Source organism: Lutzomyia longipalpis, chromosome 1, assembly GCF_024334085.1.
Source record: "Lutzomyia longipalpis isolate SR_M1_2022 chromosome 1, ASM2433408v1".
Classification (NCBI taxonomy): Eukaryota; Metazoa; Arthropoda; class Insecta; order Diptera; family Psychodidae; genus Lutzomyia; species Lutzomyia longipalpis.
In genome coordinates this window covers 40826260-40845966 of record NC_074707.1, presented here as the reverse complement: position 1 = coordinate 40845966, position 19707 = coordinate 40826260, and the positions used below count along the sequence as shown (strand labels likewise).

At 36.4% G+C, this 19707-nt stretch overlaps 2 protein-coding genes across 6 annotated transcripts in view; both read left to right on the top strand.

The window, feature by feature from the left end:
* Positions 1–19707, top strand: part of LOC129787317 (polypyrimidine tract-binding protein 2) — a 393752-nt gene that overhangs the window by 63241 nt on the left and 310804 nt on the right. The window lies entirely within an intron of this gene.
* Positions 14563–16793, top strand: LOC129787321 (juvenile hormone esterase-like). The gene is made up of 4 exons (XM_055822846.1): positions 14563–15326; positions 15395–15921; positions 16003–16113; positions 16177–16793. Exons 1-4 carry the CDS (start codon positions 14591–14593, stop codon positions 16555–16557), a joined length of 1755 nt encoding a protein of 584 aa, XP_055678821.1. The 5' UTR covers positions 14563–14590; the 3' UTR covers positions 16558–16793.

Sequence of the window (19707 nt, the reverse complement as noted above, 5' to 3'; positions counted from 1 at the left end):
TTCTTCAGTCCGAAAATGAAGAAAATCTATGTCGCCGTTTAGAAGATATAGCCATTTGAAAAATTCTTGAATTTGAAAAGTTCTAAGAACCATATCTCTTGAACTGCTTGTCCGATTTCGCTCAACTTGGTATCAAATTAAAGGTTTTGCAAAACTCTACAACTTTCTAGAACATCAAAAACTTCTTAAACCATTTCTTCAAGACGAAAAATGCCAAAAAATGTTCTTGTAAAACAAAAAATCTTCATTTTGTGTTCTGGAGGTGACCTTGAAAATTATTGAAATTTATCTCAATTTATAGCCTGTTTTAATACCTTTCCAAAACTAGTCAAAAAATTTCTGTAGGTCTTATAGAACCAGAGATATGACCATTTTTATCCACCAAATTGCCGAATTTCACAAAAAAATCAAAGTCTACTAATTCTGCTCACAAATCGCATTACAACGCATAAACAAACTTCTACACGTTGTGGGACACCAACTCTTATAACTGGACGCGTTATGATTGACTTTCTTTTTAATTAGCTGATTGGCATTGAAACCTTTAAAAAAAAAGGTCGCTTTTTTCAAAATTATTTCATTTTTTTCTTACAATTTATGAGTTATAAAATTAAAAATACTTGGTATGCCACGATTGTGGTATGCCACGATTGTGGTATACCAACTAATTAAAATTGCACGACATTTAGCTTATGGGTAAATATAAAATATTTAAAAATATATTCTTGCAGACAAAAATGTGGTTTATTTGCAGATTTAAATTTTTAGGGTAAAATGTTTCCTTCCTCAGGTATGAGAATATGAACAGATTTCTTCACAGAAAAGAATGTTTTTTTTATGTTTTTCCTTTCATCTTAAAATGTTTCCTTCTCTGATCTTCTTTGAACAAAAGACATTTATACTGAAAGCTCACGATCAGTGTAAGGCTTCATTCTTAATCTTTAGTCTTAAAAAAAATTAATTCAGCAAGGGGTGTTTATCTGGACAAAATTATTCAGAGCTTCGGAAATATTCGGTTTATTCACTAATATTCGGTTGATTCGCCAAGGAAATTCAAATATAGCTTAAGCTAAGTCTAAGTAAGTCTAAAAATGTTAAATTCAAGCATAAAAACGCTTAAATCAAACCGAAAAGTTGTAAATTTGTAAAAAATTTGAAGAAAGAATCACAGCTAAAAAGAATAAATTCAAGCCAATTTGGTTTTCATTTCAGTCCCAAAACAGCTCAGATTGAGGAACAAAATTTATTTAAAAAAAAATTATAAAAGCCTAAAAAAGGACTAGATTCAAAGCGAAAAGTAGTAAATTAATGCTAAAAAGTAGTAAATTTAACCCAAAAAAGATTAAATTCAAACAAAAAATTCCTAAATACGTTTTTGAATTTTTTTCCGTTTTAAGTTTATCGATTTTTAGCAAAAAATGTTCATGTGAAATCAAATATTCAATATTATATATTAAATAGAAATCAATTCTCATAAATCTGATATCATTTTTAGGTCAATATTAGGCCCTTATTTTTCCATAATTTTCTACATTTATAGTCTTAATAATTTTAAGTAATAGTTAATTTAAAAAGTCAAAATTGGGCCCCATTTCCCTAACAAGGAATGGTGAAATAATTTTTGAGATCTTCAGAAATATTCGGATGATTCGCTTAAATAGCCAAAATATTCGCCAGATAAACACCCCTTGTAAATCAGTAAATATCTCCACTAAAGCTTCAAATTTCACCAGAAAAGCTTGATTTTTCTGCAGGTAAAAAGCAATTTCGTAAACTTTTTTTTTAATCTTGCGATATAAATGACAAAACACAAGTTCTATGAACTTTCAAAAGATTTAAACTATATATACAATACATACATACATAACGTATATCAACGTACAAGACCAGATATAAGAAATTTATTAAGAACTCAAATTCAAATAAAATTAAATTTGAATTGCATTCAAAAGCGGGTATTTGCAGTGCAGTGTAAACCCCTTTAGCATTTAAATAACTTCTCCTTTACTTCCATCGAGGACTTTCATATCAGCATTTTTTTGTCGTTCATATAGATATAATTTCATTTCTCGAAGAGTAATTTACCTTTTTTTCCCTTCTCTTCCATTTTGTGCACGACATAATGTGGAAACGGGGAAAATCCGCATGGAGATTTTCCTTTTTCTCTATTGCCAGGAACCTCTCTGGACATTTTATTGAATACATCTCGTAAAATAGACATTTATCATTTTTTTAGAGCTCCCAAAATCCCTTCTTATGTTTCATATTATAACGTATTTTATTTGTGTGCAAAAAATGAGGGAGAAAAAAAATGAATGTGTCGCGAAATGTATATTTAACGTTGATTGAATTTTTCATATGACTGCCATTTCCTTTTTAATTAAAGGGCATGGCTTTTTTTGTGCAGACACATACACAGTGCGCCCGCCTCTCCCTCAGAAACTCAATATGCCCATAATTAAAATAAACATCAATGTGAAGTGGAAAAAGCATAAAAATGCGCGAATATGCATGAAGATCAAATGAAATACACATTTCCTCTTGATTGGCTCACGCGGGAAGCGCAGAATGAATTATTTTGATAAATATACTCACGAATTTTTAATGGACAGTCCGACCTCGTTCAAATGAACCACCCCCGCGGGTCGCCCAGGGGTGTGGGAAATGTAATTAATTAACGAAAATATCCCTAGTGACAGTTATCTCTGCCATTCACGGCGCTTTCCCGCGGATGGGGTTGGTGGCCAAGGGCAAAAATTCGAGACGAGTCAATGGAACCGCGAATGACTTAATTCTAGCCCAAAATTGATTTCATTTCGCGACGTCAAGGAGTTCTTCTACATAAACTTTTCACGCGCTGGAAAACCAATGAATGCGCGGGTGGTTTACAGAGATTGCTCCGGGGTAAAAGGACAGACAGTGAAAGTGGATGATTTATTTTCACGATGATGGAATTGTTTGAAAGTTGAAATAAGTCCTCCAATTGTTTTCTTTCTCTGAGTTTCATTACTCTAGCGCCAAGAGAATAGATAAAATGATTGAGTGGAAGAAGAACAATGTTTGTTTTCGCAAAGATTTGTAGGAGAGAATTTGCTAAATTAACGATACTATTTGGTGGATTTTATGGATTTGTTAAGGGATTTTTTGGGTTTTATTAAACTTTTAAGTAAATCTCAAAATCTCATAAAAGTTTTTGAGCTTTTTGAGAGCTTTCATTTAAAATTTATTCAAGTAAAATCGGACAAGAAGAACTGGAACGAAATTTAGCTGAATTTTTTTTTATGAAACTTCGTGGCTGATACATTGACTAAACGGCTTGATCGATTTTCAAAAAAAAAAGTTTATTCATAGATATAAACCTCAGAATACATCTTAGCTTAATTCTCAGAAATTCTCACCCCTCTTTTTACACTTTTCTCCTACATTTTCGTGTTAGCAGGTTAGCACCCCTAATTATTGTTTTTCCCATCCCAAAATGGAACAAAATCTGCCTTGAAGTTGAATTCTATCTCATTTCCTGATATCTATTAAATAAAATCCACCCTCGCGTCAATGAAAATCATCCCCCAACCCCATAGATATTCTTTATTAAAATTTTCTTGTCATCTCTAGTCACACTGCAATTGTGCCTAAATTTAGAAAATGTTATTGGCACGCTGGATCCTATTGCAGATTATCAGAACAATATTCACCGTCGGCGTCCCTTCATTGTGCCTTCCGGTGTGCCGCCGGTGTGGGAGAACGAGAAAAGAAAACAAATAATAAAGTTTTTTCCCTCCATCCTGGAGCTGATTATTTCATTCACACCCTGTGGGGGTGGCGGCTGTTTTTCATTATTTGCATAAAAGATAACGACGTCGCACAATTTTTCCCTTAATTGAATTTAAATTAATTTTGCAATTTCTCCCCTCGGTGCGCTCCCACGAATTCTTCAGGTGGAAAAAATGACCAACGCGCCTTGCCATAGGGGTACGAACGGGGTGGGAGGGGGATTTTTGGGGGTGGTGGATTTAGCTAATGGCTGGGGAATTTGCACAATAAAACTCATTAGATGTAAATGTGCCGGATTTATTTATCCTCTTTTGCTAATCAATTCATCTAGCTCACAGAAGTCATAAACGAAAATATTCCCAGGGCTATTTCGCCCATTTAACGGCAGGTGCAATAAAAGCCCGCCTAATTGGTTCCTGTTAATCGTTTTTCTAAAATTGCTCATTAATTTTCAAGCTACGGCTGGCTACGGGGTGAAATCCCGCATACGGCGGCTGAACAGCAGTAGCAAAAAAAAGAGTTCAGTGGGGATCAGGTGAAAATTGAGGGAGAATTTCGGGGTAAAAATTCACAAACAATCACCCCCACATAATGGGGGATGTGCTCTAGGGGGTTTCGGGTGGAATATCTGTGAGAGAACCAAGGGGATGAGGGGGCTCTTATGTGTCTGTGTGGATGCTCACAGTGAGGGAACATTGTTCGGCTGACGAGCAATTGATATTCTCCGTCAAATTGAACAGCGAAGAGTTCATAAAATCAAACCCTCGAATGAGAAATTGCACGCCGCCAGGGGAGAATATAGAATCGTCATTATCGTAAAAATGAAAATAAATCAGGCCCCATCGAGGGCTCTGGCGCACACCCCATCCCCCAACATTTCCCGCGTATAAAATTTTCCAATGGTTGAGCCGTATAGAGAAGAATATTTCATGCTCCGAAATGTCTCTGCTCTCACCGAAGAAAATAATAATAATATAATCCTTTTCGTGAGGGATTTTCAAACATAAAATCCCGCCATGCGAATCAACATGACTTTTCGGTTATGGGGCTAATGGTAATCTTTCACGGTACCTCAAAGATAATTTCGAAGACATTTTGAGAAATATATTCTACACTCCCACCAACCCCCACAAACCCCCTTCTACGGCATATGTGGTAGCTAAAGGTAGAATTCCAATTATGCACCACTCAATTCTCAAGGGATTCTTGGCGTATGCCACTAATTCTGAAGACAATGCGGAATGATGGGGTTAAAGGAGGTTAAATATTGCTTTATTGAAGAATTTTTTGATGGATTTTCTGGGAAATTAATTTCAAGAGCTACATAGGAATTTCATGATTAACACTCGGAGGACTTTACTGGTACTTGCTACCGATTTGAACCTTAAAACCGCCACAAAATAAACTCTATTGGACTTATCTCGATGAATTTAGCATCTATGTGTAGGGAATTTCAATTACTTTAAGATAGCACAAAGAAAATCTCGAGAAAAGTCTTTTCTTTGGAAGATAATTGAGATCAAAGTCAGAGTACAACGTGGAGGATCAAATTGGTAATAACTACCAGTCAAAATCCCATGCATTTTAGCCATTGTTTTGAGGTTATGTTTCCCCATATTTCCCAAATAAAGTACTCTTGTTGACTTTTCCTCGGTGAAAATCATTAATGTTGTAAAATACCTGACAATGGGATACCAATTGTCATAGCCAGGTACTACGATTCAGACTTATGGGGTGGGTCCGTCCGTACGACCCCATGGCCCACGAGTAACTGAGCCAACCGTACTAGGGTGGTTGGGAGAGAGAGCCACCTTAAGACTCCCGCCAACCCCACACACATAAGCCAATCTGTCCTATACCATGACAGTTAGTACCAGCGGTACTACATTCGGCCATTCCTGACTTTTGTGACGTCCTCGGCACAAGCTAGGAAAAGCAAGACAGATTGACCGAATTTTCCCGTGATCTTCGACCAGTATACTTCGCAATGAATGCGATAACAACTACGGTCCTTTGTATAGAGTACAAGTCTGTATTAGACAACAACTCTTTGCACAAACTGAAGATCATATCAAAATGTTCCAGTGGAACTTCTTCCAACCAGTATACTTCGCAATTAATGCGATAACAACTGGGTTTATGTGTTCTAGAGTGCAAGCCCGGCACAGTGGACAACAACTCTATAGACAACTGGAAGAATATCAAATTGTTCCTAATGGAACCGTACCTGGTGGTCCAAGTACACAAGGGTTCTATTTGATTTAGTACGCCAGTGCACATGACACAAAATCATCACACCCATGAACCTACAGAAGGTTCTCTCAACACAGCTTACGCCATGTTTCTTGTTTCTCATGGAACATATGTCTAGACTTAGCTTACCCAGTTCCAGGAACCGTAAGCTCGTTCCATAGAGACTAGTGTCTCCGAGAAACCATTCGTCGTATGACTAACTATCAAGAACCTTGGATTGATGTTAACCAATACGACACTTCAGATTTTCAACGTAACAGGCCCACCATGCAAGCATGATGCCTCTCCGCGAAAACCTCGTCATGCTTTATCTACACCAGTATCATTTACTCACAGACTCATGAATCTCTATATCATCTAGTCAACGAAGACTCATGAATGTTGTCTTTAGTATTAACTGGTTACATGACCTGAATGTCTTGTCTAGCTTACAATGCGTCCATTGATCGCCCAGACCTACATTCCAATTCATCCATTCTACCATATCTATTGAGACATAAGGTTGGTTCTATGGATGCTTGAAGAGCCAGTTTATCACAGTATTTCTACTGATCACATAAACAGAGTGAATCGCTCTTCCATGTGCACAAGCACCTTTCTCTTCTCCTGATACCTCTATGCGAAACAAGAATCTCAGAGGACTTCCTTTCACCCAGGTATCTAATGCTTCAGTAAACCTGATCAGAAGAGAAACGCTACTTCAACACACTACGTCTTGTCAGTGTCCTATACTGCAAGCTATACTTCTACGCTTCAGTAAATAACGATTTGTACCAATACCAGTACCTTTCTTTTACCATGATACCACACCAGGGAAAGAGCGATAACCTCGAAGAACTTCCTTCCGCTCAGGTATCATCAGATGCCTCGGTAGGCATTGCACAAAAGAGAGACTACCTATGCTATAACGCCACTAGTCCATTTCACTAGATTCAAGCCCTAACTATGCTTCAGTGAAACCTCTCTCTCTTCCCTACAATTTACTGAAGAATCTTTCTTGGACATCGACAACCTTGATTCCATCCTCTTTGATCTCTATTCGAACCACCATAATATTACATTCATCTCGGTTTTTAACTAAGATCCCTCAATAATCCTAACCCGAGATGTACGAATTCCCAAGGAAAGATCACAAGGAAAACCAGTTGTCCTAATTCTTCATTATTCCTCTTGAAATATTCTTCCCCCTTTTTTTTTTTTCAAGAAGAGTCCCGGTTGATCTCTTTTTTCTTATTCTTTATTCCCTTTTTTTTTATTCTTCAATTCTCTGAAAGGAAACTTTCAATTTTTGGACAATTTTTTTTTTTGTTACGTTGCATTTCAAGGAATTCAACCAATTCTTCAATTCTTTGAAATTTTCATTAAATTCCTTTTTTTTTCGAATTTCATGAAGATTTCAACACATTGGTTCCTTATAATTCCTTTGCAACTCACCTCTTTTCTTTTTTTTTTTTTATTTCATTCCTTTAATGCTGTAAAGGAATCTTGCAATTAACATTCTCTTAAATTTAACATGTTAAACATAAACACAAAATTCATCAAGAGAATGACAGGGGTTGAAAAGCGCTTTTCAGGGTTAACATTTCAATATCATGGTATAAAACATTTTTTTTTTTTAAACAAAAAAAAATCATGATACCAAATTCGGAGAATACCACTCTCCTACCAAGAGAAAATACTTGCGATTTTCCTTCTCTTTTACTCCACATGCTCATCCTGCATGCCTTCTTTTCCGCCGCATCATCCTCAGCGTGTCAGGCCGCTGCATGATGCTGACTTCGTTGTTGTGTGTGTGTGTGTCGCTGTCGTCACGATGTTCGCTGCGGAGCTCTCCATCACTCACCACACACACCCATGCCGCATCGTCCTGGGCGTGCAAGCTCGCTACATCGCTGAGAGCTTCGTTGGTGTGTGTATGTGCTCTCGCTCTCTGCGACGATCATGCTGAGCGATCTCCGTCGTTGCCGCACACACACACACATTCTTACGCGCCCGCTCCCTCTCATGCACTACACACGCGACACTTTTTTTTTTTTTTGCGTCTTAAACGTCCTCAAATGACGCATTTTCATTAAATTCGCGACACTTTTTCCTCTGCGAAAACGTTTTTCGCATCGAAGGAAACCACGACGGGACTTCCCCTGCCCCGCAAAAGCCCCACAAGAGACTTTTTTCCGCACACATTTTCGCGCCGGGCAACACAAAAACTGCCAAAATGTCACTTTTATGTCGCGTTTTTCACGGTTTTTCCGACGCGTTTTCCCCGAATTTCGCTCATTTACACAACAAGAAACCATTATTTAGCACTCACGGGTGCTACAACGCGATTTTCTACGCCGCGAAAGTCCCAAAACGGTGGACTTTTTCCGCGAATTTCACCACGTGACGTCAAAGTGACGCCATGAAATTTTTCACTCGCGAATTCGCACAAATCACGCACTTTTCCACTTCCGCGAACGAGTTTTGGGCTTATCCCACTTCTGAATTGTAAAATACCTGACAATGGGATACCAATTGTCATAGCCAGGTACTACGATTCAGACTTATGGGGTGGGTCCGTCCGTACGACCCCATGGCCCACGAGTAACTGAGCCAACCGTACTAGGGTGGTTGGGAGAGAGAGCCACCTTAAGACTCCCGCCAACCCCACACACATAAGCCAATCTGTCCTATACCATGACAGTTAGTACCAGCGGTACTACAATGTGAACTAATTTTATTGCCGGAAATGACTAAAAAGGTACTTGAAGAATCAAATTTTGTGATTATTTAGGCGCAATAATAAATTATGCAAAACTGCAGCTAAAAAAGTCGTTTGAATTGGCAATTTTGCATCGATTCGACGCAATTTTTTTTCAGTGACGATTTTCTCAATTAAATATTTAGTAATTAGGTGTAGGAATGATTGAAGGAGATTGAGAATTAGTGAAACTATCGATCCTTGTTCAATAAACTGATTAATAATTAATTATTGAGCATATTTTATCAGCTGGTAGTTATTACCAATTTGATCCTCCGCGTTGTGCCAAATATTGGGTCCTCCAAGTGTTAACAATACATTTATAATTTTAATTTTAATTCGAAGGAATAGAGGATTTTTATTATTTATTAATATATGATTTTAATGATTGACTTCAATTTGACACTGATTTTCGTCTAACTTCTACCACATTTTAGTCTTTTTTTTTTCTCGTAACTTTGAAACCAAGAATTAATTTATTCTAATGCATATTTTCATGAAAAAAAATCAGAGGAAAACTTCAATTTGACTTCTCTCATATAATTTTAAAACTCTCAACCAAATATATGACGAATTTCTCATTTTACAACGAAACGTAATGTAAGTTATAATGTCAATATACCAATTTTTTACAAAAATTATGAAATTCTCTTAAAAAAGTAAAGAAGAATTTTTCAAACCCCAAAAATTCTTCCCTGGAGAATGCTAAAATATTCCTTTTAATGGAATTTGGAATGAAAATGTAAATTCAGAGATTCCTCTGTCATTTTCTCTTTTTGAGTGCTAATGAGAAATTTTAATTACAAATTAAAATTCTCAATATGGCACAAAATTTTGCGTCAACGCTGAATATGCAAAAAGGGCACAAAATGAGGGGACACACATATGACATAAAAGAACTCCCTCATAATATACCATTGAATTGCTCTTTCATTGCAAAACGCATTTAAATCCTTGAGCTCAGAAATGGAATGAATTTACGCAAAATTTCTTCGTCTGGAGGAAATTTTGCTGGAAAATTCTTATTCAGGTTGAGGGAAATTTGTAATTTTCTTAACTAAACAATAAAATCAAGGAAAAAGCGGAAAAAGTAATCAATTAAATATTAAACAAAGAAATAATTACAAAAAGCGATAAAAATTGAAAAATTTGCACAACCAGGCGCCTCCATATTTACTTAAAAAAAAATCCTGAAAATGGACTATTTCTTTCAGAAAGATTACAGTGATTTAAAAATAAGTAAATATTCTGCAAAACCCTCTCCATAACGCTTAAAATAATATTTTATTTGAATTTCTTTTCTTTCTTTCATCAACCGTATAAAGAGGAATTTCAGTAATGCGAAGAAAATTGCAATTTTCATGGAAATATCTTCAAAATTTCATTCATTTTTTTTCAACCCCATTTTCAGCTCATTCATTTTCTCATCATTGTAAGACTTTGGAAAATTCTTTTCCATTTACCCCCATCGTTTATATTTAGATAAAAAAAAATATTTTTCATGCAAATATTTTTTCATAAATAGACGCTTTAACCCTCCTCTTCGCTGTGGTGGGAGTGAGAAAGCTAAAAGACGTGGTAGAAGCTTGAGAAAAGCTCCCGCAACGGTCGGAGTTCATAAGCCACATTCATTCTCATACAGCAGCGAGCTAAATGGTTCTGCACGAGGGAGTGGATAACTATTGCAATATTTACGTTACGTCGTTAAATTTTACATACTTTCGAAGGCAGCAACGCGGGGGTGGCAAATGAGGGAGAAAATTACATTTTATGCATCGTGTGTGAGTATTAAAATGCTTACCGGAGGTTAGTTATTGCGGTTGCCATGAGACTTGTGTATAATGCTTCGTCTGTATGCATAACCCAGTCTCAATTCACATCTCAAGAAGGATGTGCCTTCCAAAAGGGGTTTTTGTACCTACCTGTACCTAAGTTTATCCAACACACTGATGGAGCTACATGGTGGGGATTTAGATTGGGTTTCAGTTTGCATTTTCTATAATGCTTGAGAGAAAAGTAATTCCATCAACTAGGCATTCCCGGAATCCTCCCCTCAACCCCATTCACTCTGGGGGGTAGTTTTAAAAGTTCACAGAACTCACTGTAGGCGTTTATTCATTGAGTTTTCCTTAAATTACCTGACTTTGTCTTTGATTATGAAAGTCAAGACAACAACTTTTTATATTTTGTTCTATGCTGGTATAACATAGAGATGTTTTCTATCTTGAGAAGCAGCCACTCATGCTAGGACAAAACTCCGTCTTCTTTATCGCATGCTTTTAATTAAAACTTTTGTATCGCACCTCCTCGTATGCCAAGATTAAAAAGCGAAAGAATTGGGGATGTTTAAAGTGCATCGAAAGTTGAGGGATGAAGTGTGGAAAATTTGTAAGAGGATTGGGGTGAAGTAAATACATAAAATTTATCAAGCAAATTTTCTATTAAAATTTCAAATTTCATGTTTTCTAAAGGGAAAATAAATTTCTTACCGTAAGATGGGGTGTTTTGAAATATATTTTTAAAGGAATTTATAATGCTAATTTAAAAAAGAAATACTGATTGGATTTCAAGTGCAACCTTAGCCAAAATTATCCGGGAAGTCCGAAAATGACCACTATTTTCATCCCCCTCCGCTCTCGATTTTTAAGAAAATTCGTCCAAAAAATGGCTTGTGGGGTACCTAATGACAACCCTAAGCCAAGTTTAGACCTGGTTTAAACTTGGTTTTTGTCTGGTTTAACTCTTTCAGGTCCGCAATCAATCTAGCGTGCTGACTGAACTAAAACCAATTTTTATAGGTTCCTTTGAGCTCAAATAAGACATTCTTAGCAAAAAATCCCAACTCAAAAATTTTCGGTTTTTCGTCCTTCCTGATCCTGTGAGTCCTTGAGTATGTCTAATATTCATAAAATAAAACATTTTCAAAATCGAGCCTTTGGGTCAGCGTATGACCCAATGGACCTGAAAGTGTTAAGTCTGGTTTAAAGTTTTTTTTATATGTGGTATCAAATGAAATCAATCTTAATTTCCTTAAATTCTAAATCAATTTTAGATAAATAAACATAAAACTTTTAAACTGGTTTAAGCCTGGTTTATCTTTGGCTTAAAGTCTTTGGTTCTTTGGTTTTGCTCAGTTAATTCTCTTAATTTGTAAGACAATATTAAAAGACTATTTTAACCTGCAGGCCACCAAGACCTTGGAGCTTCCTTAGAGCGCCAAGTCGATTTTCTCATAAACCATACAACCGGGAACTGTCGGGTCACTACCTTTAGACTCCTTATATAGTCCTCTTGCCCCTTGCATCACAAATTTTCCACCACAAAACACGTAGAAGAAGATATTAGGGAAAAACATTTTTCACTCATTTTTCACAATTTGTTCTTGAGAAATTTGCCACGAAGTTGACTGCAACTGCTATTTTTTTCACTACTTCCCCACATTCCACTCACTTCCCGCACCGTGATAAATGGCAATATTTCTAGAAAATTCTTTATTCTTTTCAACACCTATATGCTTCTGACTATGTTTTATGTTGTTTATGCTACTTATTCGCGATAATTTTGACACTGAGAAGGTAGGGTGAGAAATAAAAACAACTCTACTAGCACACGGTTCATGACGTGACTAACTTCATTCTAAGAAATTTTCCGCAGCATGGCCGTTACACCAATTTTTGAATTCCCTTCTTCTACATTTTCCTTAATAACTTTTCTTGTGGTGGTCGGATTGAGCTGAAATTTTTACACAACCTCCTCAGATAACCAAGGAACTTATTTCCAAAAGATGGAAACGCTATCTTTTATATTTATTGAGTTATAGCACGAAATATAGGGCTGGGGTCGTTCAACGACCCCGCTTGGCGGCCTAGAGGTTAAATTTATTTTAAAAACTTGTCGTTATTTTATATAAAAATTTATGAAATCTCTTCAATTAGGGGTTTTTCAATTAAATTTTTAGTTCTTTGAGTTTTTTTTTGCAACTGTTAAGTTTTTTTCAATTCAAATTTATATAAGCAAATTTAATAATAAAATGCAAGATGAATTTCAAAGCATAAAATCATTTTCTTCTCGTTAAAAATAACAATATTCCGAATACTAAATCAGCATCAAACTGATGTATTTTATTTTCCCTTTTATCTCATGTTTCGTGACATATAAATAATATATAACAAAAGGTCTTAAGTATGAAAATAGGTACAATAAGATACATCTGATGCCACGATGTCCTCCTTTCTTTTTTTCTCGGCAATTTTCCGGCTTTTCCAAGGAAGTGTGGGTGAAGAAGTAGAAATACGCGACGGATTGTTGTTCAATATCCGTGGAAAATGGATCTGGCGGAAGTGAATCACAATCAATTCCACCTTATCCCCCGCCATGGATGTTTGAGAAGATTGGGAAAACTCAAAGTGAGCTCTCCAACGGAGTTTCTATATCAACTTGCGCGCTATTGCTCTGCAAATTGTTGGCAATATCAAATTAATATTTCCCTCCTTACAGAGGCTTCCCTAGGAGGATGTGAAAGGACTCTCGTAAGCTTCCTTTCAAGGGGGTTGATAGGGTGCTGTATTGAGGGAGGGAAGAGTTAAGTTGAGGAGGTGTGTGCGATTGAATGCGATCTCGGGTGTCAGATGGGTGCAGTGTTAGAAAATCCGGGAAAATCTTTCACTGGCACACTGCAGAAGCCCTCAATGATGATGCCATGGCTTTGCTTTGAGAATACCGATCCACAAATGGTGTGTGTGCGGTGCATGTTGGGGGGTGGGTGGGACGCATGGCAAAATGGTGTGGTGGATGGAATTTCGTGCAGAATTCAATTTGCTCTTTGACAGCTTTTTCTCCATTATTTCCTCCGTGGGAGTGAGTTCTTCCTGCCATCCACCAACCAACCATATCAACTAAGTGGATTCGAGGTGTTTAAGCTGAGTATTGTGCTATTTATTCCTCCCAAAAGTGGTCTCTTGAGCACAAAAGTGGGAATAAATTTAATTTTTACAAAATACCAAAACCCCATTTTAACTCTCATCTTACTCCCTCTTTTCAACCCCGAATTCTTCTGTAAGAAGAGTAGCTGAAGCAAAGAGTTGCTCAAGTGATTAGAAATTTGAGAAAAGGATTAATTGAGAGTTGTCCAGGCGGGAGGACAGGTTAACAAGTAGATCCAACCCCTTTTAGTTCGAAAAAAGAGTGAAAAAGAAGAAAAAATCCTCCACTGAAAGCGCATTGTTGACCTGCTTTTACCGAATCCATTACGATCTGTGAGGAATGAGAAGATGGAATTAGCAAAAGGGAGACACTCCTTTGGGGATTATAATGAATAACATATACGAAAGGAAAGTAGTTTTGTGAAAGTATAGAAAAGCATTCTTAGTACTTTTGTACATTTTCATCCTCATTTATACTTTAGGAGAAAAGTAAAAGGACGTTTTTTCCACATTCGCGGATTGTTCTCTTTGCATTAATAGATGTTTGTATGAATTTGTATTATATATAACAAAGAAATACTATAGAGAACAAAAAGCTCTAGTTTTCCCTAAATAATTCAACTTTTTAATGTCTCAAATCACATTTTCACAAGGAAGAAGTTTGTGAAAATTGTACTTTATTCAAAGTTTCAAAAGCTCTTTTTTAGCGTTACAATTTCAAAATAATTTCTTAGTGTCATTGAACTCTTATATTGGACAAAATCACATGGTTTTTGTCAATATATATATCAGCGATTTTTTAACATGTATTTCAGAGTGAGAAAACAAGCAAAGAAGAAGCAAATTCAAGAAAACTCGCTATAGCCCATAGCCAGTTTTAGTTAAGAACTCAACAGAAGTGGACATGAAAGAAAGAATGAAGTTCTCATATTTTTTCTTTATTTTAATTTTTGCAAGTTCCTTTAATTTAATTTTATCACAAAAGAACAATTTTTCGCATAGAGATTGGTTGAGAAAATCAGCTAATTCTTTGGCGGAAGTTTGTGCAAAAGCTGGATGTGTTCGTGGAAAAGTTGAAAGTGGAAGAGTGAAGCCTTACGAAGCTTTCTACAGTATTCCTTACGCTGAACCTCCAGTTGGAAAGCTCAGATTTGAAAATCCCGTACCTAAAAGTGGTTGGTCAGGATACTGGGATGCTACCTTCTTCCGGGGGGTTTGTCTGCAGGATCACAATATTTATCCTGATCCAATAAGAGGATCAGAAGACTGTCTCTACCTCAACGTTTATCGACCTGTCTATAGGAAGAAAGGTGTTAAAATGCCCGTGATGGTTTTTATCCATGGAGGATCCTGGCTGGATTTCTCCTCTAGTCCAACACAATTCGGTCCTGAATATCTAATGGACAACGGGGAAGTAATCTTAGTGACGCTAAACTACCGGCTGGGGCTCTTTGGCCTTCTCTGCTCAGGGGATGAAGCTGTTAAGGGAAATTTCGCCTTCAAAGATCAACAACTCGCCATGAAATGGATTGTGGATAATATTGAATACTTTGGGGGAGACGCCGAATCGATCACACTTATTGGCCAAAGTGCTGGTGCTGCGTCTGTTCATTTGCATATGATGAACCCAACGTCTCAGGGTGAGGGACTATATTGGAATTCTTCTGCTTCGCATGTTTGGCACGTGTTTCTTCATTCTTTCTTTTAGCGCTCTTCCATCGAGCTGTTCTTATGAGTGGAACCGCGATAAGTCCGTGGAATTACTTGAAAGATTTCAAAACTCAATTCCGACAAGCTGCTCAATTCGTTGGACTTGCAGATTGGGAAACAGCCACAACTTTTGAATTAGCCGCTCAGCTAAAGGAGGTTGATGCTTTGACCTTCGTTGAGATTATTAATAGATTCTATCTTTTTGTCCTAACACCACCAAATCCACTGGGTTTCTGCATTGAAGGAGACTGGGAGGATGCATTCCTTCAGGAGAATCCTCGCATACTTTGGGCAGAAGGGAAGTACTTCCCAAAACCCATCCTAATTGGAACAACATCAAATGAAGGACTTCTGGCAGCGGTTGTAACACGGAATGAAACCTTTCTAACCATATTCAACGAGAACTTTTACAATTTCCTCCCGGTTGTATTTTCCATGTATCCGAGATATGTAACTGATGTTGTGAATTACTATCTAGGTGGTCAAGATTTCATAGATAGTACCAATGAAGGACAAGTATTCAAAGTATACCCAACAGTTGAAGATTTAAGGAAATTCTAGAAATTTTATTTAAAAGTTTTTTTTTGAAATTTTATTTTCCTTTAGATGGCTACAGATAGGCTGTTTGTATATCCGATGATAACTCTCGTTAGGCAATTCCTAGAAACAGCTGATGTGCAGGAAGATCCTATATACATTTACGAATTCGCATTTAAGGTTTCTGAAAATTACCTTTAAGGAAAATTCTTTTTCTGACTAACGAATGAATTAATTTTCCAGAGCGCTTATACATTCCTCAAATACTTTTCTGGCCAAGACATAAACTTAGGCGTATGTCACATGGATGACGTATTCTACCTGTTTACAATGTCAGACTTTATTCCAATATTCAATACAACTTCCCCAGAAGGAAGAATGGTGGACACGTACGTTCGAACAATGGTTAATTTTGCCACAAGAGGGGAAGTTAAGGACTGGAGGAGATATAGACCCTGCACAGCCTCAACGTCAACTCCGTTCTGTGATCGTCAGATTTTCTACAGATACACTGAGCTTGATCCAAACCAAGTTATGGTCTCAGTTTCCAATAAAATCGATGAAGGGATGGTGAAACTGTGGAATAGGATTGATAATGGCATCAATGCCATTACTGAAGATTAAAATTAGCTAAATTTTATTTGAGGAGTTTTTCAAGCGGTGGTTAATAAATTAATAAAGAGTTTACAGGAAGGCGAATTGACGACTATTCCTTAATTACACGAATATTTAAGATTGATCCAGAAGAATTGCCGATTGTTTTATAATTATTACGAATAATTTAAATTTTTTTTTCCAATAATACAGAACAGACGAATTTATTCTTCTGAAATAAAATATTATTCCTTAATGATCCGGAATTTTTATTTTTCCGCATAATAAAAAAAACTGTTCATTAATTTCGAATTATCTATCGAATTGGAGACTCTTTCCGGATAATCTAAATTGACCAATATTCCCAAAATAAACAAACATTGAGAATGTTTCTTTAATAATATTCGATTATTCCGAATATTTTATATAAATTCAGAATATTTAAATATTTTTCAGTCAAACACATAAACACCCCTGAATTTTCTTTTTATTAACCTAAAACTTTCTATATACCGTTTTTCATTTCCTGGTTACTTTACCTCTTAAGGCTCCAACAGATGGACGAGAAATTCCTCGTGCGGTGCGGTGCGGCGAGGATTTCGTGGCCCATCGTCGCTTCGGATTGGCCGAAAAACGTTCTCGCACGGTGAGGTGAGAGTGTGTGAGCCATCTCTCGCTTCTGATTGGCCGAAAACCTCGCCGCACCGCACCGCACGAGAAATTTCTCGTCCATCTGTTGGAGCCTTTAAGCTTTATCTATGTACTTTTCTCTGTAGCTTTTAATTGCAAAGCTCTAAATAAATGAACCAAAATTATATGATGGAATAAAGAATCTCTTTTAATATTAATAAATTCTGCATTCATTGAATAGTTTGTAGCACATAATCTGTGTATAGAATATTCAAACAATACCATTCAGTGCTACAAATTACTGCAGATGAAGCAGTAAAAGCGGAACCGACCGGATGCTACACGACGGCGTCGGGGAAAATGATAATCCCATGAAAATTCCCTTGAGATGAATTTCCGCAAAATTGAATCGTAAAATATTTGATGGTCTGGTTAAAAAACCATCTCGTTTGTAAGGCGCAATACCCTCCCCCTCTCTCTCTCGTCAGAATCCTCATTATCACTCCCAATTAATCAGACTCTGGGTGCTTGATATTTTAATAATTCACTCAGAGGTATCCCACAGGTGGAGATTTATCAAATTTATCTTCTTTTTTTATTCGTTTCAGGTGAGTTGATCATCTGGATGTTCTCTGGAGATGTTCATTGAGTAAGATTTGAGAAGGGAGACGTCTTTGAGATTTCCCTTAAATTTCTCCCCTCAACATGATGTGACGGGAAAGTTCTCTCGACAAAAAAAAATCTTCGAAGCGAAAGTGAATGAGGACGAAAAGTGAGAAAGCATTCTTTTTTTTTCTTTTTTTTATATAAAAAAAAGTATGATGTATGGCAGCGTGAAGATGGGCTTCCGTGGTGTTGAAAAAAAAGCCCACAGACAAATTTTTCCGAGTATACAATTCACTTCCGCCATTAAATTATCAATTCAAAACTCCATTCAGCAATATTTCATCATTTTCTCTCTGCCGGTAAAAGTATTTTGCCGCATTTTCCCTCTCTGTGGTGGCTGTGGTCCAGAGAGAAGGGGTGGGTGGGGTGAATCCACCCCCTACCGGCTCTTCATCACGATGGAGAGGTTCCATTTGAAAAATTATACGAAATTCCATGCAAAAGCCCATCCACGGAGGGAGGGATGGGGAAAAAGTGATTCGGTGAGACTATATCGAGGGCAGGTAGAGAGATAGGCCATCTGCCGGGTGGTGAGGGGATGAAATTAGCCCCCCATGTCTAGGCATTGGGGCCAATAGTTGGTATATAGCAGAGAAGATCCTCTGGGGAGGTCTCTGTGAAGATAAATTGTTGAAATTTTGCATAGGTTCCCACGTGCCTATCAATATACTCCAAAAACATATATAGCACCAAATGGTGAAATTCGTGCGCCGGAACTGCTGGAGCTTTTCTTCTGCCGCACCCACCCTCGAGAGTCTCTTACATTTTCCCCATCGCTCTTCTCGATGCGAGGCCTCTCGAAAATGCCGAAGTTCCATCCGTTCTCGATACCCTCTTGGGAGTAGGACGAGTTTGGTTTTGGTTATTCACGTGTGTATTTGTGAAGGAAGGGGGGCATATCAGCCAGGGAAAAGATGCCTCATTCCATATTTAGTAGAGACAGAGCGAGAGCGAGTGACGCTTGAATCAACAGTTGTTGGAAGGAAAAATTTTAAATGTGGAAACAAGTAATTTTTAAAATATTTCCAATATTCTAAAAGACTTACAAATATCCTTGAAAGATATTTAAAATATTCTTAAAGTTTTTCTAAATAATCGTAAAATTTTACAATAATATTCTCAATATTTTATAGGTTTATTCTGAAAATATTCCGAAAGTTTATTCTCAATTATTTTTAATATTCCGAATATTTTTAATGTTTTACAAATATTGTAAATATCTTTGAAATATTTCTAAAATATTAATAATGAGCCTTATTCAACGACCAAGAAACCCTTGAAATCTTTGAAATTTGTACTGAAGTTTTAAGATTTCAAGCGAATTTCAAGTGTTTCTTGGTCGTATAATAAGTCCCAATCTCAAAGATTTACAAAAATTCTCGAAATTCCAATATTCTCAAAGTTTTACAAATATTCTCAAAATATTTTTAATATTCTGAAAGTTTTATAAATATTCTGAAAATTATTCAAGTATTTTGAAGTTCCTTAAGTTTTACAAATATTCTGAATAGAATTCCAATATTGAGCCTTATTCAACGACCAAGAAACCCTTGAAATTCACTTGAAATCTTGAAATTTTAGTACAAATTTCCAAGATTTTAAAGGTTTCTTGGTTGCTGAATTAAGTTTAATAAATATTCTACAAATATTTTCTATATTCTCTAAGTTTTACAAAATTTCCGACATTTTTTATATATTCTGAATATTTTACCAATAATCTCAAAATATTCCGAATATTCTCGAAGTTTTACAAATATTCTAAAAATATTTTCAGTTGTTCTAAAATTGAGAATATTTGTGAAACTGAGGAAATTATAATAGGAATATTTGTAACACATTAAGAACTCTTTTTATAAAACTTCTTAAACAAACCCGAGGAAGCTT